This window comes from Trifolium pratense, linkage group LG2 (assembly GCF_020283565.1).
Source record: "Trifolium pratense cultivar HEN17-A07 linkage group LG2, ARS_RC_1.1, whole genome shotgun sequence".
In the NCBI taxonomy this organism is placed as follows: domain Eukaryota; kingdom Viridiplantae; phylum Streptophyta; class Magnoliopsida; order Fabales; family Fabaceae; genus Trifolium; species Trifolium pratense.
This window is the reverse complement of record NC_060060.1, coordinates 32681800-32705041: the sequence shown is the minus strand read 5'-3', so window position 1 is coordinate 32705041 and position 23242 is coordinate 32681800. Positions and strand designations below refer to the sequence as shown.

The 23242-nt window shown below is 33.5% G+C and overlaps 3 protein-coding genes across 3 annotated transcripts; all 3 read right to left on the bottom strand.

Annotated features, from left to right (window-relative positions):
* Positions 1-2599: 2599 nt before the first annotated feature.
* Positions 2600-3209, bottom strand: LOC123910571 (protein PELPK1-like). Its single transcript, XM_045961730.1, has one exon. It carries the CDS (start codon positions 3132-3134, stop codon positions 2823-2825), a length of 312 nt encoding a protein of 103 aa, XP_045817686.1. The 5' UTR covers positions 3135-3209; the 3' UTR covers positions 2600-2822.
* A 6440-nt stretch (positions 3210-9649) lies between these two features.
* Positions 9650-13189, bottom strand: LOC123910569 (beta carbonic anhydrase 5, chloroplastic-like). The gene is made up of 9 exons (XM_045961729.1): positions 12681-13189; positions 12545-12591; positions 11458-11622; positions 11315-11363; positions 11061-11174; positions 10615-10668; positions 10396-10478; positions 10201-10303; positions 9650-10032 (listed from the first exon to the last, which is right to left on the bottom strand). The coding sequence occupies exons 1-9, from the start codon at positions 12774-12776 to the stop codon at positions 9832-9834; spliced, it is 912 nt and encodes a 303-aa protein (XP_045817685.1). The 5' UTR covers positions 12777-13189; the 3' UTR covers positions 9650-9831.
* An 8060-nt stretch (positions 13190-21249) lies between these two features.
* LOC123910568 lies at positions 21250-23242 on the bottom strand. The gene has a single exon (XM_045961728.1). It carries the CDS (start codon positions 23032-23034, stop codon positions 21433-21435), a length of 1602 nt encoding a protein of 533 aa, XP_045817684.1. The 5' UTR covers positions 23035-23242; the 3' UTR covers positions 21250-21432.

Below are 23242 nucleotides of genomic sequence, written 5' to 3'. Positions count from 1 at the left end.
CTAGAAAGCGAATTCAGTTTGTAGTTTATTGTCTAGAAAGCGAACTCTTTTTTTATTTTTCTTCTCAATTTCTAAAATTTACAAACTCGCTTTCAAATTAACAAGAGGATAAATTCGAAATATCAGGAAGTGTGCATGTAAGGCGAGGATATGAAAGGTAAAACTCCTAGTCTAATATTCACCCTTCTATAGCATGGTTGGTTTGGGTCCCAAGACTAGACAATACAACAAGCTACAACATGTTGGATATTTTCGAAAATATATTTGAAAGGTTGCAATGGTTAATTTGAAATTCAAATTTACATTTTTTAAATCCTTTCAAAGGTTGTGTCCCTTCATCATTTGACATAAGTTTCTCTATAAATAGAGACACTTAGGAGGCAGAAAACATACAGCAGAAATTATGTTTTCATGAGTCAGGATTCTGTCTAAAAAAATATTTCTAAATATTTCTTTATTTCTCTAGTGCACGAGAGGAATTGTAAGGAACTTTATTTTGTAAAATATCATTGATCGATATGCTTGATATGTGTATGCAATCCATGTCAAGGTTTCCAAAGTATCCTGAAGGGAATTCGCCAGTTAACCCTTTTGCATCCAGTTTATGGTGGGGGCGAATCGAACCTAAGGTTTAGTGTGTTCACACACGCTTTGGAATTTATGTACAATGTTCATCATGTTCTTCATCTTCATCTTCTTGTTCGAGTATTTGCAGCAATCCCCCAACACAAAATGTTTTAACACAACATAACCTCTTGTTGATTTAAAATGGATTATCGAAGAAAAATATACTTTCATAAAGCGACTATAATTATGGTGGATTGCCATCAATAAAAAGGTTTTGATATAGTCCCAACAAACTTAGTTCAATTGGTAGAAATATCGTATTATATATGTAAAGAATAATTAGTTTGAACCTAATATTTATTAATGATTTTTTTAAAATTTAAAATAAACGATATTCATTCATTTAAATTGATAGAGTGCATTAATGCATTACAAATTCAAAGTCATAAAAATAATAAAATAGGGTTTATAGAAGGGGGAGGCGGCTAAGAAGGAGTTGAAGAAAAGGACTTATATTTTTTTTTTCAAAGACTTATTCATGAAATTTTAATCATTAAATTACTTGGGAAAAAAAGACTTTGATATAATTCATATTAAAATCATTTAACCAAACCACCGCTTTCAATCTATGGACATTTTCCTTTTGTAGTAGCATGGAGCAAAGATGAATCCACAACTGATTAGGATTCTTATTGTCTACATGACAATATTTTAAGGGATCGAATATTTTCTAACAACAACTTGAAAATAATTCATGTAAGAATTATAAAAAATAATAATGATTTCATTGATCAAATTATATTTAAAAATCCATAAATTAGCTGGAATATTTTTTTGTCACAAAATATTTTCTTTTATGCCAATTATTTAATAAAAAATCATTAAGTTAAATAACGTGTAACTTTTTTTGTTCCTAAGTGAAAGGATCGCCGTTAATTTAGAGCTTGTCCGCGAGGTAAGTAAACTTTGGCCAAAAATCAAACTTAGTTCCTCTCGAACAATTTATCAGAGAAATTTATTAACCACTTGAGTCCAATATTTTTGCTTAATTATGTGTTTGGTTTCATGTTTTCGAGAGACAAAAAAAATTTTGATTGTGTTCTTATGTATTTGAGAAGAATTGATTTTCTCTAGAAAATATTCTAATTCTAATTCAAATTTGAAATTTGAATTTTTTTTTCTCTCCAAACGTGATTTTTTTGAGTTAATGTTTGTAATTCAACTCAGTTTTATAAGGACCAAATTAATAATCTAATTGTAATTTCGTAAAAAAAAATCTACAACAAAAGTGTATGGTAAAGTGCTACGTTCTTTTTTTAAAATCATTAAAATTAGTAATTGGTTGTAACCCCTACGGATTCTAATCATATATTGAATCATTCATTAAAAAAAAATCATATATTGAATCATTGATTGAAGTTTATGGGTCCAACTAGTTTTTTTTTTCTTCTCAAGCTGAATTAAGAGATAAAACATTTTGTCTCTTTTTTTTTTTGACTAAAAAACATTTTGTCTCTCATTGAAGATTGAATCTACATCCACAGAAAGATATTGGTATAGAATAATGTAATCACGTGAACATGAAAATATAATGTTGCCCTATGGACAATTACAAAATTTATGTGGCTTTTTGTAGGGGTTGGCCATGTGACTAATATTTTGTGGGCATGTAGGTTAAATACGTTAATCAGATAGATTTTCTCTAAATTACTTTTTCAATTATTTATTCAGTATTGTTACTGGTTATTAGATTGATCTATACAATATACATATGATAAAAAATTGAGTGAAGAAGCAATTTTATTGTTGAGAATACACTACAAGAAATTTGATTTTTGGCAACAACTTTTAACGAAAAAAAGATGCTGCCAAAATATTAAATTTCTTGTAGAAAGTCCTGAGATCGAGTTCTGCTAGTGTATTTGACGGGAGGTAAACGTAAATATTGATTGACAAATTAATACAAACCATGATGACAATCTCTAATATTACATAATTTCTGCATGGCTTTTAAATGATAAGAAAAATGATATATGAAATTAAATATATATAATATATAAACAATAGCTAAATAGGCCACATTAATCAGATGGTACAATCACAGTCAACAATATGTAGTAGTAATCAATAAAACATACCCAAATATATCATAAATTACAAATGAAACCCCAACAGAAACACCCTTAAATAACATAAACAAATTTTAACAAACACATAAATAGTACAAAGTACTAGAATTCATCAACATTAAGTACTTATGGTATAGGCACACCAGGGACACCAGGAATCTGAGGAATTTGAGGCACAGTTGGTATAATAGGAACAGTTGGAATTTGAGGAATTGTTGGCACAGTTGGTATACCAGGAACATTAGGGACTAATGGAACACCTAAGTTTGGAATAGTTGGTAATGTTGGCAATGTTGGTAGAGTAGGTAGTGTTGGCAAATCAACTTTGGAAACTTCATGTATTTTTTGAATGTTACGTGCCCCTTCAACATTTGTCATTGATGAAAATGCTATAAGTACAAGTGCTAAAATCAATGACCAAAAATTCATGGAAGCCATTTTTTTTAGCTTAATACTATTAGACTATGATAATAGTTTTGGTATGCTTGAGGTGATGATTATATTTATGTGTTTTGTGGGCTTTATATAGACAAAGTTGTGTACTATCATGCATGTGATTGTTTGTGAGGATTAGTTTTGTATGGTTTGAGAATTTTTTATGGTAAAATTAAACATATACCTTGAATATGAATATAGTTTAATTTTTTAGATATATACATCATGTGATTCATATCAATGTAGTAATAATTGATTTTTGTTCTCTTCTAGTTGAATGGCTGCAAATAAATTTTGAGGAATGTTATTCCAAAATTAAAGTCGACTGCATGTCGACTAGGGTCGTGGATTATGTAAGGCCAATATGATTATCGTCTTTATGCCTCCAATTCTTTTTAGTACGTATATATTACTCTCTCCGGTCTCATATATAAGAAATATTTCACTGGTTAGATACATTAATTTTATAATGAATCTAAAAAATCAACTTATTCTTATATATAGTACTGAAGGGAGTAGTATATTATTGTATAAAAAACAATTAAAGTTGACTAATTAGTAAATTGGTGCACAATTTTCATACTAATTAGGGGGAATTTGGCAAATATAAAAGTGAAGTCATATGGTTATCAACTTATGAGTTTGAAAATTTTGAATTTTTATTATGAATAAATATTTGGTATAATGTTTTATTTGCTGTCAATTCTATTAATTAAGATATGCATATGAATTTTACTATAGATAATCTAAGAGATTTTATCACTTATTTTTTCAAAAATGTTGTGACCTGACCGCAACTGCATGCCGATTTAAAGATTCCTTCTTTTCGTGTCCCTTAAGTCTCACACACGACCTCCGACCTTCCAATCCTACCCTCTTGCAACGTGTGTAAATAGTAATAAATGGAGAAAAAATAGTTTGCATCATAGAATGCGAACCATATAAAATAAAGGGCGAAGGAAGGGTGAGAGATACAAAGATATTAGATTTTATAAGGTTCGCATTCTATGATGCGATTTTTTTTTGTTTCAAATTTTGCGCCACTTGAATTTGCTACTTAAATAGCAAGAGAGATATTTTTAAAATTTCCGAAAGCGAACGAAGACTTCCAAGAAGCGCGAAAAGAAAAATTCCGACTTAAAACCTAGTATAACACACTTGGTCTAATTCACACTTTTAGCATGGTTGGCTTGGGTCCCAAAACTAGACAAGTCCAAAATCAACTACAGCTACAGGCCTACAACGTATGCACTTGTTGATAATTAAAATGGATCATTGAAGAAAAAAATACTTTCATAATAGCCTATAATTATTGTGGATTGTCATCAATAATTAAAAGGCTTTGATCCAGTAAATTAATTGAATCGGCAGGGACATCGCATTATATATCTAGAGAGCAAGAGTTCGAAATCAAACATTCTATTTATTCATAAAATTTTAGTTACTAACTTGACAACAACAACAAAAAAAATACTTTGACATAGTTCATACTTGATATTAAAATCAGCATGAATTTCACTTGAAGAAACCACAACTGATTAGGATTCTTTTTATTGTCTACGTGACAATATTTTAAGGGATCGAATATCTTCTTACAACAACTTGTAAATAATTCATGCAAGAATTATAAAAAATAATATTGATTTCAATGATCAAATTATATTTAAAATTCCTCAAATTAGCTGGAATATATATTTTTTGTTACAAAATATTTTCTTTCATACCATTTATTTATTTTCTAAAAAATCATCATTAAGTTAAATAACCGTGTATTTTATTTTTTTGGTTCCCAAGGGACCCTTTACATCCTACGATTTTATATAATGTACCTAAAAATAAATTAGTTTGCAATTATTCACTTTTAATTTAATGAAACTTAACATTTGTCGTGATGGAACCACATCCAACATTCCAACCTACCTAAGGATTTCATTCATGTGATTCATGCAAGTGGCCCCCATCTTACAATTATTATTATTTGTTTTTACTAAATAGTTTACATTGAAGTGTAAGCTTTTGAGTAGTGGAGAAGAACAATGCAATTTTAAGCCTTAAAATCTTAGGCCAGTAGGTAGCAATAAGCCAATAAAGATAAGAAGTAGTACCTCTTTTACATGTTCAGAACGTGAAATCTTTTGTCATATTAGAGGCAAGGATAACAGAATTATGCCAGTATGTAATAAACCACAAGATCAAGGTAAGATGAGTTGTCTTGTTTTGGACAAATTCACTATGTGACTTGTGTGTACAAATTATTATCATGATAATGATAATTATTGTAAACTCATGTAGAACCACATATAACCAGCCTATTAGGGCCTGTTTGGTGCACAGGATAGGATAACTGTATCATATCCTGCCGCAATCCAGTGTTTGGTGATACAGCAGGATATGATAAGTTAATCCTGAAGCTTATCCTATCCTGTCTCTCTAGTTATAATTCTTATCCTGAATTTGAGCTGGGTTACCAGCAGGATAGGAAAAGAAAAAAAATACTAATTTATTTTATAAAATATATTTTAAAATACATAAAATAAAATTACTAAAATATAAATAATAAAACAATTAATTTTTAAATATATATGTGATTTTCTCACAGGGGTAATTTTGTAATTTATATATTCTAAAAAATCAAAATTTTACTAAAATTACAATATTTTAAAGTAAAACGATTATTAAAAAATTGACAAATAGGGATATTAATTTAAATTTTATAAAAAATTAAATATAATTCTTTTGCAATAGTAGTTTTATTATTTACGTATGAGATATGTCATATATTTATTTGGCTTATCTAACATATATATATTATTGAGTTATTTATTTGATCATGATTCATATAAAAAATTAAACTTGATTATTTTCTCATGATTTTTATTTTAAATTATATAAAGTTATTTGTTTACTTATTTATATTTTTTATTTATAAAATTCAAAGTATTACAAAATAATTTTAAAAAAATAAAAAAAAAATTTACAAGAGTAATTTTGTCAATTAAATATGTTATATATGTTATCATATTATTATGAGCAAGTATGTATTAAAAACAAAATATAATAGTTATCATGTTTGTTATCTTGTGTGCACCAAACACAGAATATGATAACTGAGTATAACTGTTATCCTGCTGTTATCATATCCTATCTTTATCCTGTTTTATATCCTATCCTGTCACTATGCTATCCTGCGCACCAAACGAGCACTGTTCTTCTCTGCTGTACAAGAGCTTAGAGCTACATTTATTGACCAGATTCATATAGTTAATTAAGAAGTATCGGATTCACGAGATGGTATGACTATATATGTTTATAAGTGAGGGTAATTCTCAGTTTATAAGTCGGTTTTATAGGGTTGAGTTAGGTCAAACCGATTTGTAGAGTTGAGTTAGATCTAACTCTCAATTCTAAGATTGTATTAGAGTTTCTTCACAATCCGATAGGCCCCCTACTATTAGATTTATGGTCAGACCTTCTACCATTTATTTGCGCCTCAAGCCCAATAGTGTTGGACGCGAGGGAGTTTATTAAGAAGTTTCGCATCAGTTGCGAGATGACATGAATATATGTTTAAAGATAATTTTTACCTTATAAGCCGCTTGTATAGGATAGAGTTAGCCTCAACGTTCAATTTTAAGACATATTATATGAAACCTATTCAATTTAATTACTATGTGATAAAAAGATCTATTGGTAGGCCAATTCTAAAGAGTGAATGAAAGTGGTGCATGGCACAAGTCTCGAATATGTTTCCTTAAAATAATTGGTATTGATAGTTGAGTATATTTAAGAAACTTAATACTCTGTGAAAACATTTTTTGTTTTTATATTTGAAAATATTTCATTTTAAGTTACTATTATGAAGATGTGAAACTCTTGAAATCAATGGAGAGATGTGTTTCATTTCATTAATAGTATGATATCATATGATATTAGTTCAAACAAATGTCATTCCTACAAATTAATTATAATACTATTGCAATTTACCATGAGGCAAATATTTGGTTTAGTTTCCATCACCAACGGTTTTCGAGTGAATATAGCATTCCATTAATAGCCCTCAAAGACCTTGTGGTACTGTACTGGTGAAACTTTTTGGTGAAACGGCACACTTGTTTACGTATGGCTGGTTCTTAAACACCAACACAGACACCGACATCTGTAAAAATTTGAGAAAATGAATTAATTGAATATAATCACATGTGTCCGCGTTGTTTTGGTGTAGAACACTGACATGTGTCAGATACCAAACCCTTCTTTGATCAGAGGTGTCGATGCTACAAAGATCATGGTAAATAGGTGACCTCCAATTAGGATGATGAAATTACATGAAAGTTTTAATGGAAACACAATGTTTTTCAATGTACTTCAGATGGTGAAAAAAAAAAAATCATATTGATTCTAGCCAAACAGAAAGAAGGGTGAGATAGAGACAAATAGAAATTATTTATTTTCATTCAACTATTTGTGCAAGTCATCCACCACTCAGAGAAAATAAATAGTGATTACTATATAAACAGAAGTTATTGAAAATCGGAACCTATATCGAAATGCAAAAAATCAATCCATATGTAGAAGCATTATTGCTGCTAACAATGAATGACCATTTCCTTTTGTTGAGCAAAATAGAAAATGTCAAACTACAGAATTAGGAACAGGTGTATATATGAGTATTGAGTATTCAAGAGTCATGGAACTATGAGGAGATGTCCTTAACGTAGATGCCGCTTAGAATTAGGGCACGTGTCGGAGCTTCAGATGTATGCTGAGGTGTATGTATGATTGGTGAACTGCAAGATAGTACATGCATTAGCCAAACCAATCATCTGTAGGTGCCTCTGCTCCTAGATAGTATATAACAATCAGAACTAAAAATTAGCACGCAGTTTAACTTGTAATGTATCAATCCTCATTTTTGAAGTGAACCAAACCATGCAAGACATAATCAAGTGAGTTACCTGGTGGCCATTATCATGATTCCATGAAAGTAGAGTTGTGACTGTAAGGCTAGCTGTGTGAATTCACTGATGCATGATGAGTAGTGTTTTTAATTCTTCCCAGATGGTTTTGAACTCTTTAAATTATTCAATAACAGCGAATCACCTTGTTTGAACACACAAATCTTGCTGCAACTCAACCATGCAAATTAGATCTCTATAGGCAAACATCTTCTTTGAGATCATCCCGAATATCAGTTGCATTATCTCAATGTACACTTTGAGCCATAACCGAAAACACTCAGTAGAGAATCCATTAGCAGATTAGCTTGTTACAGCATTGCCACACAATCGTTCTTTCAACAAACTTGAGTTTGTTATTGGAGATCAACACTCTTCGCAATTTTCATTGTTCACACCTATATGTGACAATTCACTCCCACAAGTAGTAATGTCACAAGGATGGCAAAACAGGATAGCTGGTTTGCTTCGGGCTGGCCCATACAGGTCACAGGCTATATGATACGGGACCAAAAAGTCCGGATTTAATTTGGTCTCTCAAAATGTTGTCCAAGCCAACATTATGCAGGTTGCGGGCTTGTTGAACCGGGCAGGCATATAAAGTTTTAAATTTAAAAAATTAACTACTCAAAAACTGCCTTATTGTAATTTTTGTCATACAACATTTCTGCCATATTTAAATTGAGTACATGTTGCTGTCATAAAACTAACCAGGATGTTGCTATAATATTTTGAGAAGGTTTCTGTTCCTATAATTGAGGAAGTTGTTCTGAGAAAGGGGAGAATATGGTTACGACTTCCGAGTCTGTTATATAGAGAGGTGGAGGGTTGAGTCTGTTGCTTTGTGCAGACTACCTTAAACCCACCTGGACTAGCCTTATCGAGCTTCACCGGGCAGGAAAAGTCCGGGAGTAATTTGGACTCATTTTTTTTAGCCTAAACCCGACATTTTATCGAAGTTATTTCGGCTGGCCTATTTTGCCAGCTCGCAACAACTATAGCTGGACTGCGGACTCTCATTTGGATGCACTGTATGGGCTTGCAAGATTTAAGGTTAGATCCTTGCACTATTCTGAACTCAAAACTTCCACCAGAAATTTGAGTTTCTCACCAGAGATAAGACCGGTGCAAAGCAGAGCTCTAGTACCATCTAAGGAAACAAAGAATGAGCTCATAGAGATGAAAAGAAATTTCATTCATTCCTCTATCATGTGCAAGGTAAAGTCATGTATATATACAAGGTGATAAAAACACATAAATGGTGACATAACTGCTAACCGTTCCTTAACTAACATTGTTAAGCTAACCGGCACTGTTGAGATCCCTTGAGTGTGCAGCTGATTTCATGCTCTCATCTCCGCATGCAGTGTCATGTGTCAGAACGTTGAGCAAGCTCGAGCTCATGGTCACAAGTTGATAATGATGAGTGAAAAAAATTGCCAGAAAGGAATCATATAACAGATAGATATATAGCAAAATCCTACCTGTTGGAACCAATGGAATATGAACTAGAAAAATTTCATCACTGGTTAAAATACCCTGGTACATTATAACTTGAAATGATTCAGAAAGTACAAATAAACATACACATGAAATTGTTGTTGTTTGCTCAAACAACTTAAGTTACAAAAAATTTATGGATATTGTACAAAAGTACATTATTTAATCTATACTTTTAAAGTCCTAAAAGTAAGAATTTTAGACACGCAAATTGGCACATCAATCAGTAAAACAGAAATAAAAACTCAGTACCAAAATACTTTATTTTTTATAGCAATTCTTCCATTTTCCTCTAGTTTGGTTCCCCGGTAGTCCAATGTCCATTTCTCAAATGAACAATTAACAAAGTCATAGTAACCACCATGAATAGAGAGTTCTTCCTTCTCCACCTTTTCTTTGATCCAGGGATACGTAAGTAGGTTTACTAAGGAATGATTAATTGATACCTGTAAAATAAAAACAACTTAAAGCATTAAAACATGAAAGTATTATTCAACCTAATCAACTTCTTAGTGGATTAACATTTGCATGACTCCTACAAGTTCATGTTATTGAACTTTTTGAAACTTCAACAGAAAAATTACACATTCAAATCTGAAAACCGAATATATCACCTTCTCACAATGTGAGCATTGGCCATCAAAATCGAGGTTGGAAGCAGCAGCCTTGGTTTTTACTCTTGCATTCTTCGCATTAGTAACCCAACTTTTTATAAAGCTGCATGAAAAAAAAAAATATTCAAAGTGAGAAGTGTATAGAACAATTTTACCAAAGAAAGAAAAGGAAAACCATAAACTAGAATTAAGCACCTTGTATTGCCATCATCTTCCATACCCATAAGGGCGCGTATACCACCACAGCAGCTGTGGCCAATGACCAAGATGTTCTCAACCTACAAATATCATAGTTTTCTGATCACTATTAAGAAAGCTAGTAGAATATTTTACACTAAAATGTTCTACAAAATTCTTGCGAGCACTAACTATTAGTAGTTATGTTGTGACTTTGCAGGTAAAACAAATGCTTACCTGAAGAGTGTTTACGGAGAATTCTAATGCAGCGTTTACTTCCGAGGGTCCACTCTGTATCAGGAAAAGGGAATTAGAAGAAGCAAGTAGTGCGTCTTTTCACACCGTAGCAATGATAATAAATTAGTGAACATAAACAGCTAAGTAAATCAGTATAAATGAGATTTTGGACCTGTTTGGAACGACTTATTTAAGTTTATCTATTGGCATAAGCACTCGTGAAATTGTTTGTGCGAGCTTATGACATGTCCATAAGCTATTCTGAACTTATTTTGATAAGTTTCTCAGAATAGCTTATGAAAACAACATATAGCTTATATGAAAAAAGATTGACTTTATTTTATCTTTTGTTATACAAATAGCTTATAATATAAGCACTTATATATATGATATACGCTAATGATATAAGTATTTAATTAAGCTGTTTATTTAAATAGTGCCTATACCTCAAAGGTCGGAACCAAATTAGCAATATTGCGAATTGTGAATGCTTCTCCTGGTTGAAATCCCAAAATACTTGAAGGACATACCCTAGAATCTGCACAGGCAATAACCATGAACTGTTCTAGAAATAGTTAGCAAAGAATACTTATTTCCGTTATATTTTAGTATCAAATTGAAGAATGAACTTGGAATAAGCAACAAACAACCGAAGGATTAGCCGGAAGGTGGATAATAGAAAGAAAGACAAAACAATTACCTTTGGCACTTGAACCTTGGCAAGATTTTCAAACTGTTCAGGGTTTGCCCTGACAATAAAATAGAACCAACATTAATTAAGTTGCTTCTTTAATTTAGACATGAGAAGAGAACTTTTCTGACCATAGATTTTCTGAAGCTTACATGTATACATTCTTCTTAAAACTTAAGAATCTATCCTTTAGATCATTAAATATATCACCACGGTCGTCTTTAACATCGGCTAAAGTCTCTAACTTGTTGTTGTTAAGTTGCTGGGTGAATCCTGGAGACCCCATTGAAGCCTTTAAAGTAGAACAATGACTTCTCCTGCAAACAATAGAACTATGTATATAAGGAAGAAGCCGCAGAAGAAGAAAAAGAAGAAAAAAATAAAGATTTCAATGTATTATTTCCTTCAAAGAATAGCATCAAAAAATGGAAATTGATCAAATATTAAAATCAGTGCCAACATATTTAGATCACAATGAATGAAAGTCACAGCTGCAACCTCTATTTGATCACAAAAATATTCATCACTCTCATTTATAGAATAGTACTTAAAAGATTTGGAGTTATCAAAGTATAATTAAATTACAGGCTAATTTTATGGTAAACGAATAAGATAGTGTGTGTTTGGGACCGTACATAACAACTTCAGCTGTACTGTTCTGTCCGGTACTTACATTTTGTTGTAGTGTTATACCACGTGCAAATTTGTTTTCCACCATTGGATCAATAAATGTTATCATATCTCACTTGATTCAATAGTGACACTTATTGATCCATCGATGAAAATTTAAATTTGTGCATGCTACAAATTTATCGAAAAATGTTATTTAAACACAAATTTTTAACAAAAATACAACAAAACTACACTTTTTGCTTTTTTTTAATATTTGTTGCACGTCTCGATATTCCTGTTGTGAATAGAGAAAAGATATGTTGTATTTTTGTCCAACTTTTTTGTGTTTATATGACATACCTCAAATTTATCAATGTGCAATTACTCAAAATCTCATTTGTGCACCACAGAATTGGCCTAAATAAAAATACTAGTATGCAATTACTCAAAATCTCAAATGTTTCCTCAAGATTCAAACTTAATAACATAAAAACAAGATTAACATGAAACATAAAAACAAGTAAAAACTACTAATTGGAGTCCATCACTAAAAACACTTAAATTTTACATAAAGTAACCAAATTCAACACCATTGAAGCATAAAAGAACAACAAATTGAACACTCACCTTAATGTTGTCAATTGGGTTTGCTCAATTTTCACAGGAACAGAGATCTGTCACAACAGAGTCACTTTAATTAGCTCATTAACAAAATCAATAACAAAAAATTAACACATAAATAAGAAAACAGAAGAATGAATACCCTTGATGGTTGATAACTGGAAGCAAAGGGATCAGAGATTGAAGAAGGTAGAAACTTGGAAGCAAAGGGATCAGAGATTGAAGAAGGAATGGCCATTGAAGAGCTCAAAAAACTCAAATGAAAATGAGGAATTGAATGAAAGGGTTATAAACATAGTTGGTAATTGTAATCAATTGATGATTAATTAATTAATCAGATTCAAATAATAAAAATAATAATAATAAAACTAAAAAAGAGTGTGGTGGATAAAGTCTGTTATGTTGGTAAACAACATGTATTGAGGTTTCTCCAAGAAAGACGGAGAAACCAAGGTTTTATAAAAGTAAAAAACTTTTTTTTTTTTTTTGAGAAAAAATATACTATAATATTGTTTTGTTTTGTAGCAGAATTTTAAATTTTGAATAACATTATTCTGTCAAGGTTTTTTGACTTGATGAGTTGTCGTTTTTGTGATTGTTGGGTTTTGTTTTTCGAATTTGTTTATGCCTTTTCCTTTAGTGGAAATTTGTGGAATAGTGTGGTGAATGGTGAGAGTGGAAAGTACATAAAGGGAGTGAAAATAGTGGTTGATAAATAAAGGAATAAAGAAGAGGGATAGGTCATAGATGTTATCACATCAAGCAACCTTTTATGCTATTATTTGTTTTTTATTTTGAATGATAAGAGTTTGTTTTCATTTATCAGGGGATTTGATATAGTGGAAGATAGCAATGATTAACTAATTTAATTGGTAAGAGTTTTGAGTTGTTTAAGTATGCAGTTAGAATTTCAATTTTTGATTTGTGTGCATGAAAAAATTTGATTAGAATAGAAGAATTCATCTTGTGTGTTTCACAAATTTCTTGAAGAAAATTAATTATTGCTAACGACGATAAAAATTTAGTATCTATAATTTTATAACTCAAATATGTGTTTTAAGAGCATCCACAATGGAGCACTCTATTTTTTAGTACTTAAATGGTCCCACATAGACACATCATCAATTTATTATTTTTTTAATAATAGTACCTAATAGGTACTCAACCCCTCCAATGAAGCATTTCTTAAAAAGTTCTAAAATGGGTCTCATACATCATTAAAATTTGAAATTTAATTTAAAATAATATTGCCAAATTAAATTTTTTTGAATATATTAAATAAAGTGGGTCCCATAAAAAGAAGAGAGAGAGAGTTCTTATATTAGAAGTGGTACCTATTAGGTACTACAATGTGTTGTGCTCCAATGGTAGTACCTAATAAGTACCATGAGTACCTAATAGGTACTACACCATTGGAGATGGTCTAAGACCATCCACAATGGAGCACTCCAACTTTGAGTACTTAAATGGGTCCCACATTGACACATCACTAATTTATTTATTTTAATAATAGTACATAATAGGTACTCAACCCCTCCAATGGAGCACTTCTTAAAAAGTTCTAAAATGGGTCCTATCAATAATTCCACATCATTACAATAACTTATTATTTAATTATATATTTTATAATATAAATTGATTGAATGATAAAATTACAAAATTAGTATGTACTATTTTTTTTTATAATTCGAAAAATAATTTAAATTCAAAATTTAATTTAAAATAATATTGCCAAATTTTAAGAATTAGATAATTAAAAAATAATTTAAAATAACATTACATAATTTTAAAAACAATTAATTTTGTTGATCATCATGCCCAAAACGTTGCCAAATATGCTCGACAAGATCATGTTGAAGTTGAAGATGAGTTCGCCTATCTTGAATTTGTGCTCTTCTTGACAAGTGTAGCCCATTATGGATAAATATCATCGGCTAAATAATACCCCATATTATATTAGGTTCTATTTACCGAATATTGCACCAACGTCTATATGGTTGGCATTAAATTTTTTTAGAGGCATGCCAATTCAAAAATTATGCGCTTGTGATGTACAAAAATAAAATTGTATTTTTGTACCATTAATTCAAATTGAATATAGAAAATAAAGTGGGCTCATGAAAATAATATTTTAATGAAAAATAAGGTGGGTCCAAGAGGAGAGAGAGGGTTCTTATTTTAGAAGTAGTACCTAATAGGTACTCAAATGGGTGGTACTCCAATGGTAGTACCAAATAAGTACCATAAGTACCTAATAGGTACTATACCATTGGAGATGGTCTAAGTTTACTTTTTAACATGCTTAATATAAAATTACTTTAATAGATAAATCCACAGAGGAAAAAAAAAAAACTTGTTTAATCAACACAATTCATATCAACAAGGGGAGGTGTCTTGTAGATGTTGTTGAGCTCGATGAAGGGGGGAAATACTTTCTTTCATTCAACAAAGATCGTATCAGCAAAGGGAAGTGTGTTGCCTTCAAAAGAAAGATTTTTGCTCTTTATTTATTCTAAGTTGCTTCTAGCCCCCTCAAAATCTAATTTTGCCCTTAAACCTCCATATGGAAGTTATGTTCCAAACTTGATATTGTTTCGGAACGTAACTTCCAAAATAATTTCACATTGACATAATTTGAAATCTATTTTCTGAACTGATCTTAACTATTGATCAGAACAGGTAGATGGTCAGCTAGCAGTTCGTTGAGCAGGTGGTTGACGGCGAGTCGAGCAGCTGATCCACGGAGGGGGGTTGTACCTGCAGGTGCTCCGATGCCAAAGTCAGACAAGGAAAGAGAGTAATAGAGATACTAGAGAGAGAAAGTAATTGAGAGAATGAATAGTATTACCTAGCTCTCTTGTATAGGAGAGCTTATATAGCCCCCAGCTCTGGGTCAAAGGTCCTCTTATTGGGTTAGACCTGTCAAGGCCCAATAAGATGGATTGCCAAGATATCACCCTTAGATAGTGGGTAGAACAGTAATTTGCTCCTATCTTGGAGAGGTTCCACCATGTTCTGCTGACATGGATATGATGAGGCAAGCCATATGGACTTTAGAGGGTATGAAGTGGACTAGTTCTAGTCTAGTCCAGAACATGAACCATATGCTTTTATTAGGATAGTTTGAACTCAACTATTACACATATATGCTCTAATGGCCTCATAGGATTGTTATGTTCAATTTCATCGATGAATATCTCACATGCCTAATAATCTAGTTCTTCATTCCCTTTTTCTTCTTATGAACAGAGTTTTAGAATTGAATCTCATAAATGTGTTATTCATTCCCTTTTTTATAAAATTTGAAAAATAAAAAAGGAAACAAATTGATGAAGTGAAAAATTGAAGGTGGAGTTGGAGAAGATTTGATGAGATTGAATTTCAACCTCATTGGTTTGTAACACAGTTAAGATAGCAAATTGCAATAGTCTCACATTGTGTATTAATGACATGTACACTTTCACGTTCATTTTAATAACAAAACAACGGTTTAGAAGATAAAATTTGAATTAGATATGAATTTAAATGGTTCAGATTATAATTTCCGAACTAGGTTTAAGGACAAAATTGGACTTTAAGACGGCCTGAGAGCAACCTAGGGGCCTAAAGAGCAAAATTTTAAAAGTGAGGTGTCTTATAAACCTTGTTGGGCTCAACAAGAGAAAGGCCCAAAAACAAATGGGCTGTAAGATTCACTTATCTACTCACATGTACAAATATAAGAGGAGAACCCTAAGGTAATGCTCCACTATCAACCTCATGTAAGATCTAGGGCAAAATTGTGAGACATGCGCCGCCACCATCGATGGCGGATCGAACTCGTAGATCACATTCTTAAACATGTGATCTTAGTTAAACTTTATCTCGAGTTTTAGATCCATCGCCTCAATCATGTTAGCATCCTCAAAACCTAACATTTGTCATGTCGTTGGTCGTTGTTGTCTACCTTTGGTCGTCTCAAATCATCGCACCAAAGCCTTGTCTTTCTCCGCCAAAAATCAAAATGGTAACATCAACATTAATTTTGATAGAGGACGTCGCTTAACTTAAATGTCAATTAACACAGTTTCTCTCTTTTACAGATCTAATACTTTGATACATGTTAAAGATCTCGATCGATATGGAAACAATGCTTGTAAGAGGTATCTCAATCCTTTCAAAACATTTATTATGAGCATTGCTAGAAGCCATAAAATAATTTCATGTATCATTTTCTTCATTAATTGAATCTCTAAGATAGTTGAAAAGTCATTGATTAAGCGGCTCCTCATTTTGATCGACGAATTGAACTCGAAGATCACATTCTTAAACATGTGATCTTGATCAAACTTTATCTTGAGCTTCAGATCCGTCTCCTCAGTCATGTTAGCATCGTCAAATATTGGCATCTCTCATGCAGTTGGTCGCTACTATTCACCCTAAGTCATCTCGAATCATCGCACCAAAGTCCAATCTTCCTCCAACCAAAATCGAAATGGTAACGTCAGCATTAGTTTTGGTGGAGGACATCACTTGGTTTAAATATCAATTAACATTGTTTCTCTCTTTTGCAGATCTAATACTTCGGTACTTGTTGAGGATCTCGATCGACATGGAAGCAATTCTTGTAAGAGGTATTTCTGTCCTTTCCAAACATTTATTATGAGTATTATCAAAAGATATGAAATAATAGTTGTTCTCGTATCATTTTCTTCCTTACTTGCATCTATAAGATAGTTGAAAAGTCGTTGATTGAATGAATACTCATTTTGACGGTTGATATTAATTCCTTACTTGCATCTCTTAAATTACTAGAAAAATAAAAAATAAAAAATGTGAATAATTTTTAGATCTCTCTCTCCTTTTTTTTCATTAGCTATATGTCATGTTTAAATTATTATTTAATTAAACTTAAATCTAAAATACTTACGTTTATACTATCGGATACACAGACTGTGTTAAGTTGTGGAATAATGCTAAATCTCGCGACAAAAATGATAACGAACGTTTCACGAATGACGTGTCCACGTCTTAACCGTTCAATCATCTCTTGCAACTCGCCGCTATCTTACACCAAGGCATTCACCTCAAACAAGCACGCATGACAGCAACATGTTCTGGTGATCAATCAACTCTTCACAATTCATTGCAAAACTTTTGTCGACGCACACACCGTGCTTGACGGTCGACGGAAGAACCCGACGACGGAGGCTGCTATAGTAAATGAAGATGCCGCCATGGTTGAAGTTTGAAGGTACGGTGGTAGTGGTGGTGGGGCGGTGCAGGTACAAAATCAAGATATGCTGAGGCGGTGGAAAATAGAGGATATTTGGGTGAGTGAGTTCGGTCACCACATATATCGTTTTATATTCATTTTCCCTTTTACTTCCAATCTTCCATACTAGCAAACTGGACATGTGATTCACTCAATGAAGTTATAATTTTTAAAAACACCTATGAGATATTGATTTTTGGTAGAGAAGAGAGGTGAGGTCTAATTGTTATAAGAAAAGTGGTTCAAACAAAAAAACAAAAAATTCCAATCACTTCGTGAAATTTTGCGAAATATGTTTTCGCTGCATATAGCAGCACTCTAAGTTGTGATTGGAGAACAACAAAAACAACTCGCACAAAATCGTACATAAAGAAGAGAATAGGTCTAACAAATCTTTCTCTCCCTTTCATTTCTCTTTTTTCTTCCTCCTCCATTATACGTCGTGTAACAAGCTACGACACAAAATCTCAAAAAATAATGCAATTTTTTTTTAAGCAAAAATAATGCAAGGTTAAATTCTTGAACATTGCAACATTAACAAAAATTCCAACCAACCAACAGAGAAATGACAAGAAATCCCACCAAATATGCATTCACCTTTCATCCACATTCACAAATCTACTAAAGACTCTCAAAAAGCCTTCACTTAAATCCTTCCTCGCCTTAAATTTTAACTCATGATGGTGATGCCATGAAAATTAGACAGTGAATCAGAAGAGAAAATCACATAATAAAAAAGAAATAAGAGAAGGAAATCATAGGACCCTAACTAGCTCTTGTCACGTGGACTTGCTCACGAGTGGTGGTTCCGGTAACACAGACAGTTGAACACCCTTCACGATGGTTGCTGGTGGCATGAGACACAATAAGTGTGTCATCTGAAGTATGCATCTTCAAGGTTGTGGATAGCAGTCGTGCGACAACACAAGACTTTTGGGCCAAAGGTGGGGGAAGGAGTCATTGTTACTCTTTGTTTAAAACATATGGAGGGAAGAGAGCAGAGAATAGACAGGAAGAGCACATGGGGAGAGGAAAACAGGCAGAGGTGTGATCTAATGTATAAAATGTATCCCATGGTGACCCACCGGTGAGGGACTTCATAGAGCCTGCCACAGAAACAATGCTCATTTACAAAAATATCCAACTCCATTATTCATCTGTCACATTAGTAGTGAATGTGATAGTCACAGTTGAATAATTGATGATAACTATAGTAGGCTGCTTATATGAAACAATAATGCAACCTCATCTTAAAGGCATCCTGCCAAATCTTTATTCAAAACATAAATACCACCAACAACCCCTTTGAGAAGAAATAAATTATGTGCTTACAAAAAGCATCAAATTTGAAAGGGAAAAATGTAGAAAAGTCAACAAAATATAAGGGAAGGTCATTCTTTCAGATTTCAATAAGAAACCTGTCATAATCCTTGTCCATGACTAGTTTCTATTTTCATTATTATAGACTCCTTACCACAACTTAAATGTTGAAAGAAAGTATAACTTGTTCTTAAGATTCACACTTGAGATCAAGTTAAAAAGAATGCTTGAAGCACCTAGTAAATATGCCACATATGAACCAAGTGAAAAGAAGCTGGCAAAATAGTATGGTACTACTAATTGAGACCGTTAAAGACTTCAAGATGAAAGCTTCCTTAGAGAAATTTAGTTTCTTTCAACTTTTTCAGTAGACGTACTTGAACTTGATGAACAGCGGGGACAAACTAGCGAAGATACAACTTGCTTTTTAGAAAATCTTTACCCGCTAAAATTTACAAAGGAGACATCATAAAAGTGTATGTTTGGTGTATCACAGTGGATATGCCAGAATCATGGTGACTCACCAATCGCCATGATTTTCCAAAAGCTATACTCGGTAGCTTCTGTAAAATCACGGCGTGTCACCTATGATTCTGGCATACCCACTGTGATACCAAACACAGACTAACACAAAAAAATCACGTTGGAAGTATCTAAACGTGCGTCCAAGGGTCACAAATGTGTATCCACACTAAGCCTATTTCTAAGAGGGAAAAGAAGCACAAGCAGAGGGGACCCAAGTTATGTGCAGCTGGCAGCTTGGGCCAGCAGAAGCAGTGTTGTCAATCGCAGAAAATGGCGGTTTGATCCAATTTCGCTATGCTGCAGCTGAGGGGACCCAAGTTATGTGCAGCTGACTACATTGTATAAATTATACAAAATAGTGTATTACAGAACAATAGAAACTTTTTTAAATTTCGCTATATACCCGCTATTTAACAATAATTAGCAGAGGTCATACAATGTGAAGATGACAGTAAGCTAAGCAATGCCCGGTAAATATTAAAAGAAGCAGCAAAGAAAAAAGAAGCAGTTTGTTAGTGGTATAAGCTAGTTTGTTACAGAAACCAAACAGAAAAAAGAAGCAGCAAAGAAAAAAAAGGAAAAGAGGAACCAGTCTTTGACGGCGTAAGGAACAGTGGAAGCGATATTTTTTAGGTATTAGGTATCACTCAATCATCTCCTTCATTATTCATCTCTCATATCATAATATATATCATTCTCAATATTTATCACTAGTAGTAACAATCCAGTAGAACCCAACAATGAACCAAAACTTAAATAGTAATAAGAGTTGTAAAGTGATTTCAAAGTTGTTACTTCCTGAAGACTTGATGATTGATATTTTTACTTTGGTTCCTCTTAATTGCCTCATTAACTCTGCAAGATATGTATGCAAACTTTGGGCTGCTACTATTGACAGTTCCCATTTTACTGAAGCGTATGAGCGTCGTGCACGTTCTAAACATGGTCTATATGTCGAAAATACAACATATACCAAACACATATGCCATTGGACTCGTGAAAATACCAGTTAGTTGGCACTTTGATAAGCAGAGGAAAGTAAACAAACCATACACGGCCATTGCTTATTCAAACAATCACTAGTTCCAAGTTTAGGCCTGGAAGAGGAAGCCTAACAATTAACCAGGATTAAGTGAACGAAAAGAAGACACGTGCAAACCGACATTCTACTGAATTCAACTTTTTTCAGTTCATAACAATTGAACAAAGGGAAACAACTAGCAAGATACAACTTATTTATTTCTCAGAAAATATTTGCCTTTACAAAACAAGAAAGCGAAGTCACAAAAACACCAAAGAAAAACACTAGAAGAAACAACATTTAAGAAAGGAATCAAGCCTTGTGAGTTGTGATCTCTCGCTAGGATAAAACATGAACATCACAAAAACAAAACACACAAATGCATTCAGAGAATCACTAACAAGCATGGTTAGTGTGCCGATAGATAATGCCTGCACATAATAAGTAAGAATTAAATGACTGTTCTGCATACAGTCTATAGTCAAGGACCGCACCAAACTAACAACATGCATTTATTGGCACGGGTGCATGTGTGTGATGTGATAAAAAAAAACCTGAATGAATAATACAATACATCCTTCCTAATCTATATGAGATAAATTAACCGCCCTCGCATTTTTTCAAAAAGCAAAGTAACAAGGTTGTTATAAGACTAACAAAGATAACAATTCACAAAAGATCAGGTCAGTTCACCAGGAATTTGTGCAACAAGTAATAAAATACAAGTAGCACCTACATTGTACAACAACAAAAAGAAATCAGACACCTAAAAGACTAATGACACTTAACCTTATCATCTGCAACAACATTAAGAATTGGTAAGCTATTAAGGAACTCATCAAGCCCTTCAAAAAACCCAATTCCTTCAATATTATCCTCAGCATTTCCAGTCCCATTCACATGCCCTTCTTTCATTCCAGCAGCAGCAGCTTCTTCCACCTCATTGCTAAACTCCACATTCAAATCCAACTTACCCAAATTTCCAGCACCCCTCCTCCTAGAACCACTCAACACAGCTCTCTTACTAGCTTCAACATTCGACAGCATTCTAGGCGCAGAAGCAGCATCAACAGCCTCACCATCAACCACATTATCACTATCACCACCATTATCATTTCCAGCATTACCATTCTGAACCACCCTCCTTGGCCTATCAACCGGTCTCCTTTCATCACCAGCACCGCCACCAAAAGTCCTTCTTCTCCTCCTCCTCCTCCTACTCGTCTTCTTCCCTGAGGTACCATTCCCATTCCTCCAATCATCATCATCAGTATCATCCTCAGTTTCATCCGAAAGCTCCGCAAACGCCGCACATGTATCATGATCATAATAGCTAACAGGCCCCTTCCTAGCATTCTTCTTGGAATTACCAGGGCAAGGAAACAAAGGAGAAATAGGGTTCCATTCCGAAGTCGACCCACTGATATCCTTAAAATTTCCAGTAAATCCTAAAGGAAAATACCCAAAGCTGCAAAACGAACCGCCGTCTTTCCCCCCATCATCTTCACTAAGCTCTGGCGGTGCCCGCACGGCCAACCCATGAAACCCCCTCCTACAATTCTGACACCGGAGAGTACAATCCTCATAAACCTTAGGATACTCAAACATGCCAAAACAGTAAGGACACGCTGTCCAGAAACTTCCACCGTCAGTTCCACCCTGCCTATCCACAGCAGGCTCAGGCCTGGGCCTAGGCCCAGTAGGCTCATCAGCATTGTCATAACTCGGCCCATTGTTCTGCTCCTCATAAATTACCCTGTCTTCATTAGTTGACCTAGGGTTTTTCCTCTGATTGTGACTTTGATTGTGATTCACTTGAACCTGAGGATGAGGAGGTTGAATCTGTTGCGGCTGTTGCGGCTGTTGCGGCGGCGGTGGTGAAGGAGGTTGAAAAAACTGCTGTTGCTGTTGCGGCGGTGGTTGAATCGGTTGTTGTTGTTGTTGTTGCTGCTGTGGTGGTGGCGGTTGAGTAAGAAAATGAAGCTGTTCATCATAAATAGCTTTCTTATGCGGATTTGAGAAAATCGACCAAGCATCATGAACAAGTGAAAAAGCGTGAGCAGCATAAGCGAAAGGGTTCCGATTAGGGTCAAGGAGGATAGCAAGGCGGCGATATTGATCAGCGATATACTCAATGTTCTGAGTATAACGAATGATTTGAAGAACGGCGTAATAATCAAGATGTTCTTTGATCCTCGCTTCACCGGCTAACAGAGTATCGATAACGGCGATAAGAAGCTCCGTTGCTTCGAATCTCGGGTCGGATTCTCTTGCCCGAATAGCGAATGAACGGGCACCGTGTAGATCACGCGCGCTGAGAAGTTTGTTTGCTGTGTATAACCATCGTTCAGCTTCTCCTCTGTTTGTTCCATCCATTTTTATTTTTTTTACAGAGAAAACGCTTGTGGTTTGATATTGCTAAATCTGAATTGGTACTTCACTACATGCATTGAAATGGAAGACAGAGAGATTATATGAGACTTGGAAGGACAATAATGGACATGGATTGACTACATGCAAGGTGTGTAGGTGAGGGTAGTTTGGTCATTTAGATGCTAGTATACAAACGAGTATCACATGGGGT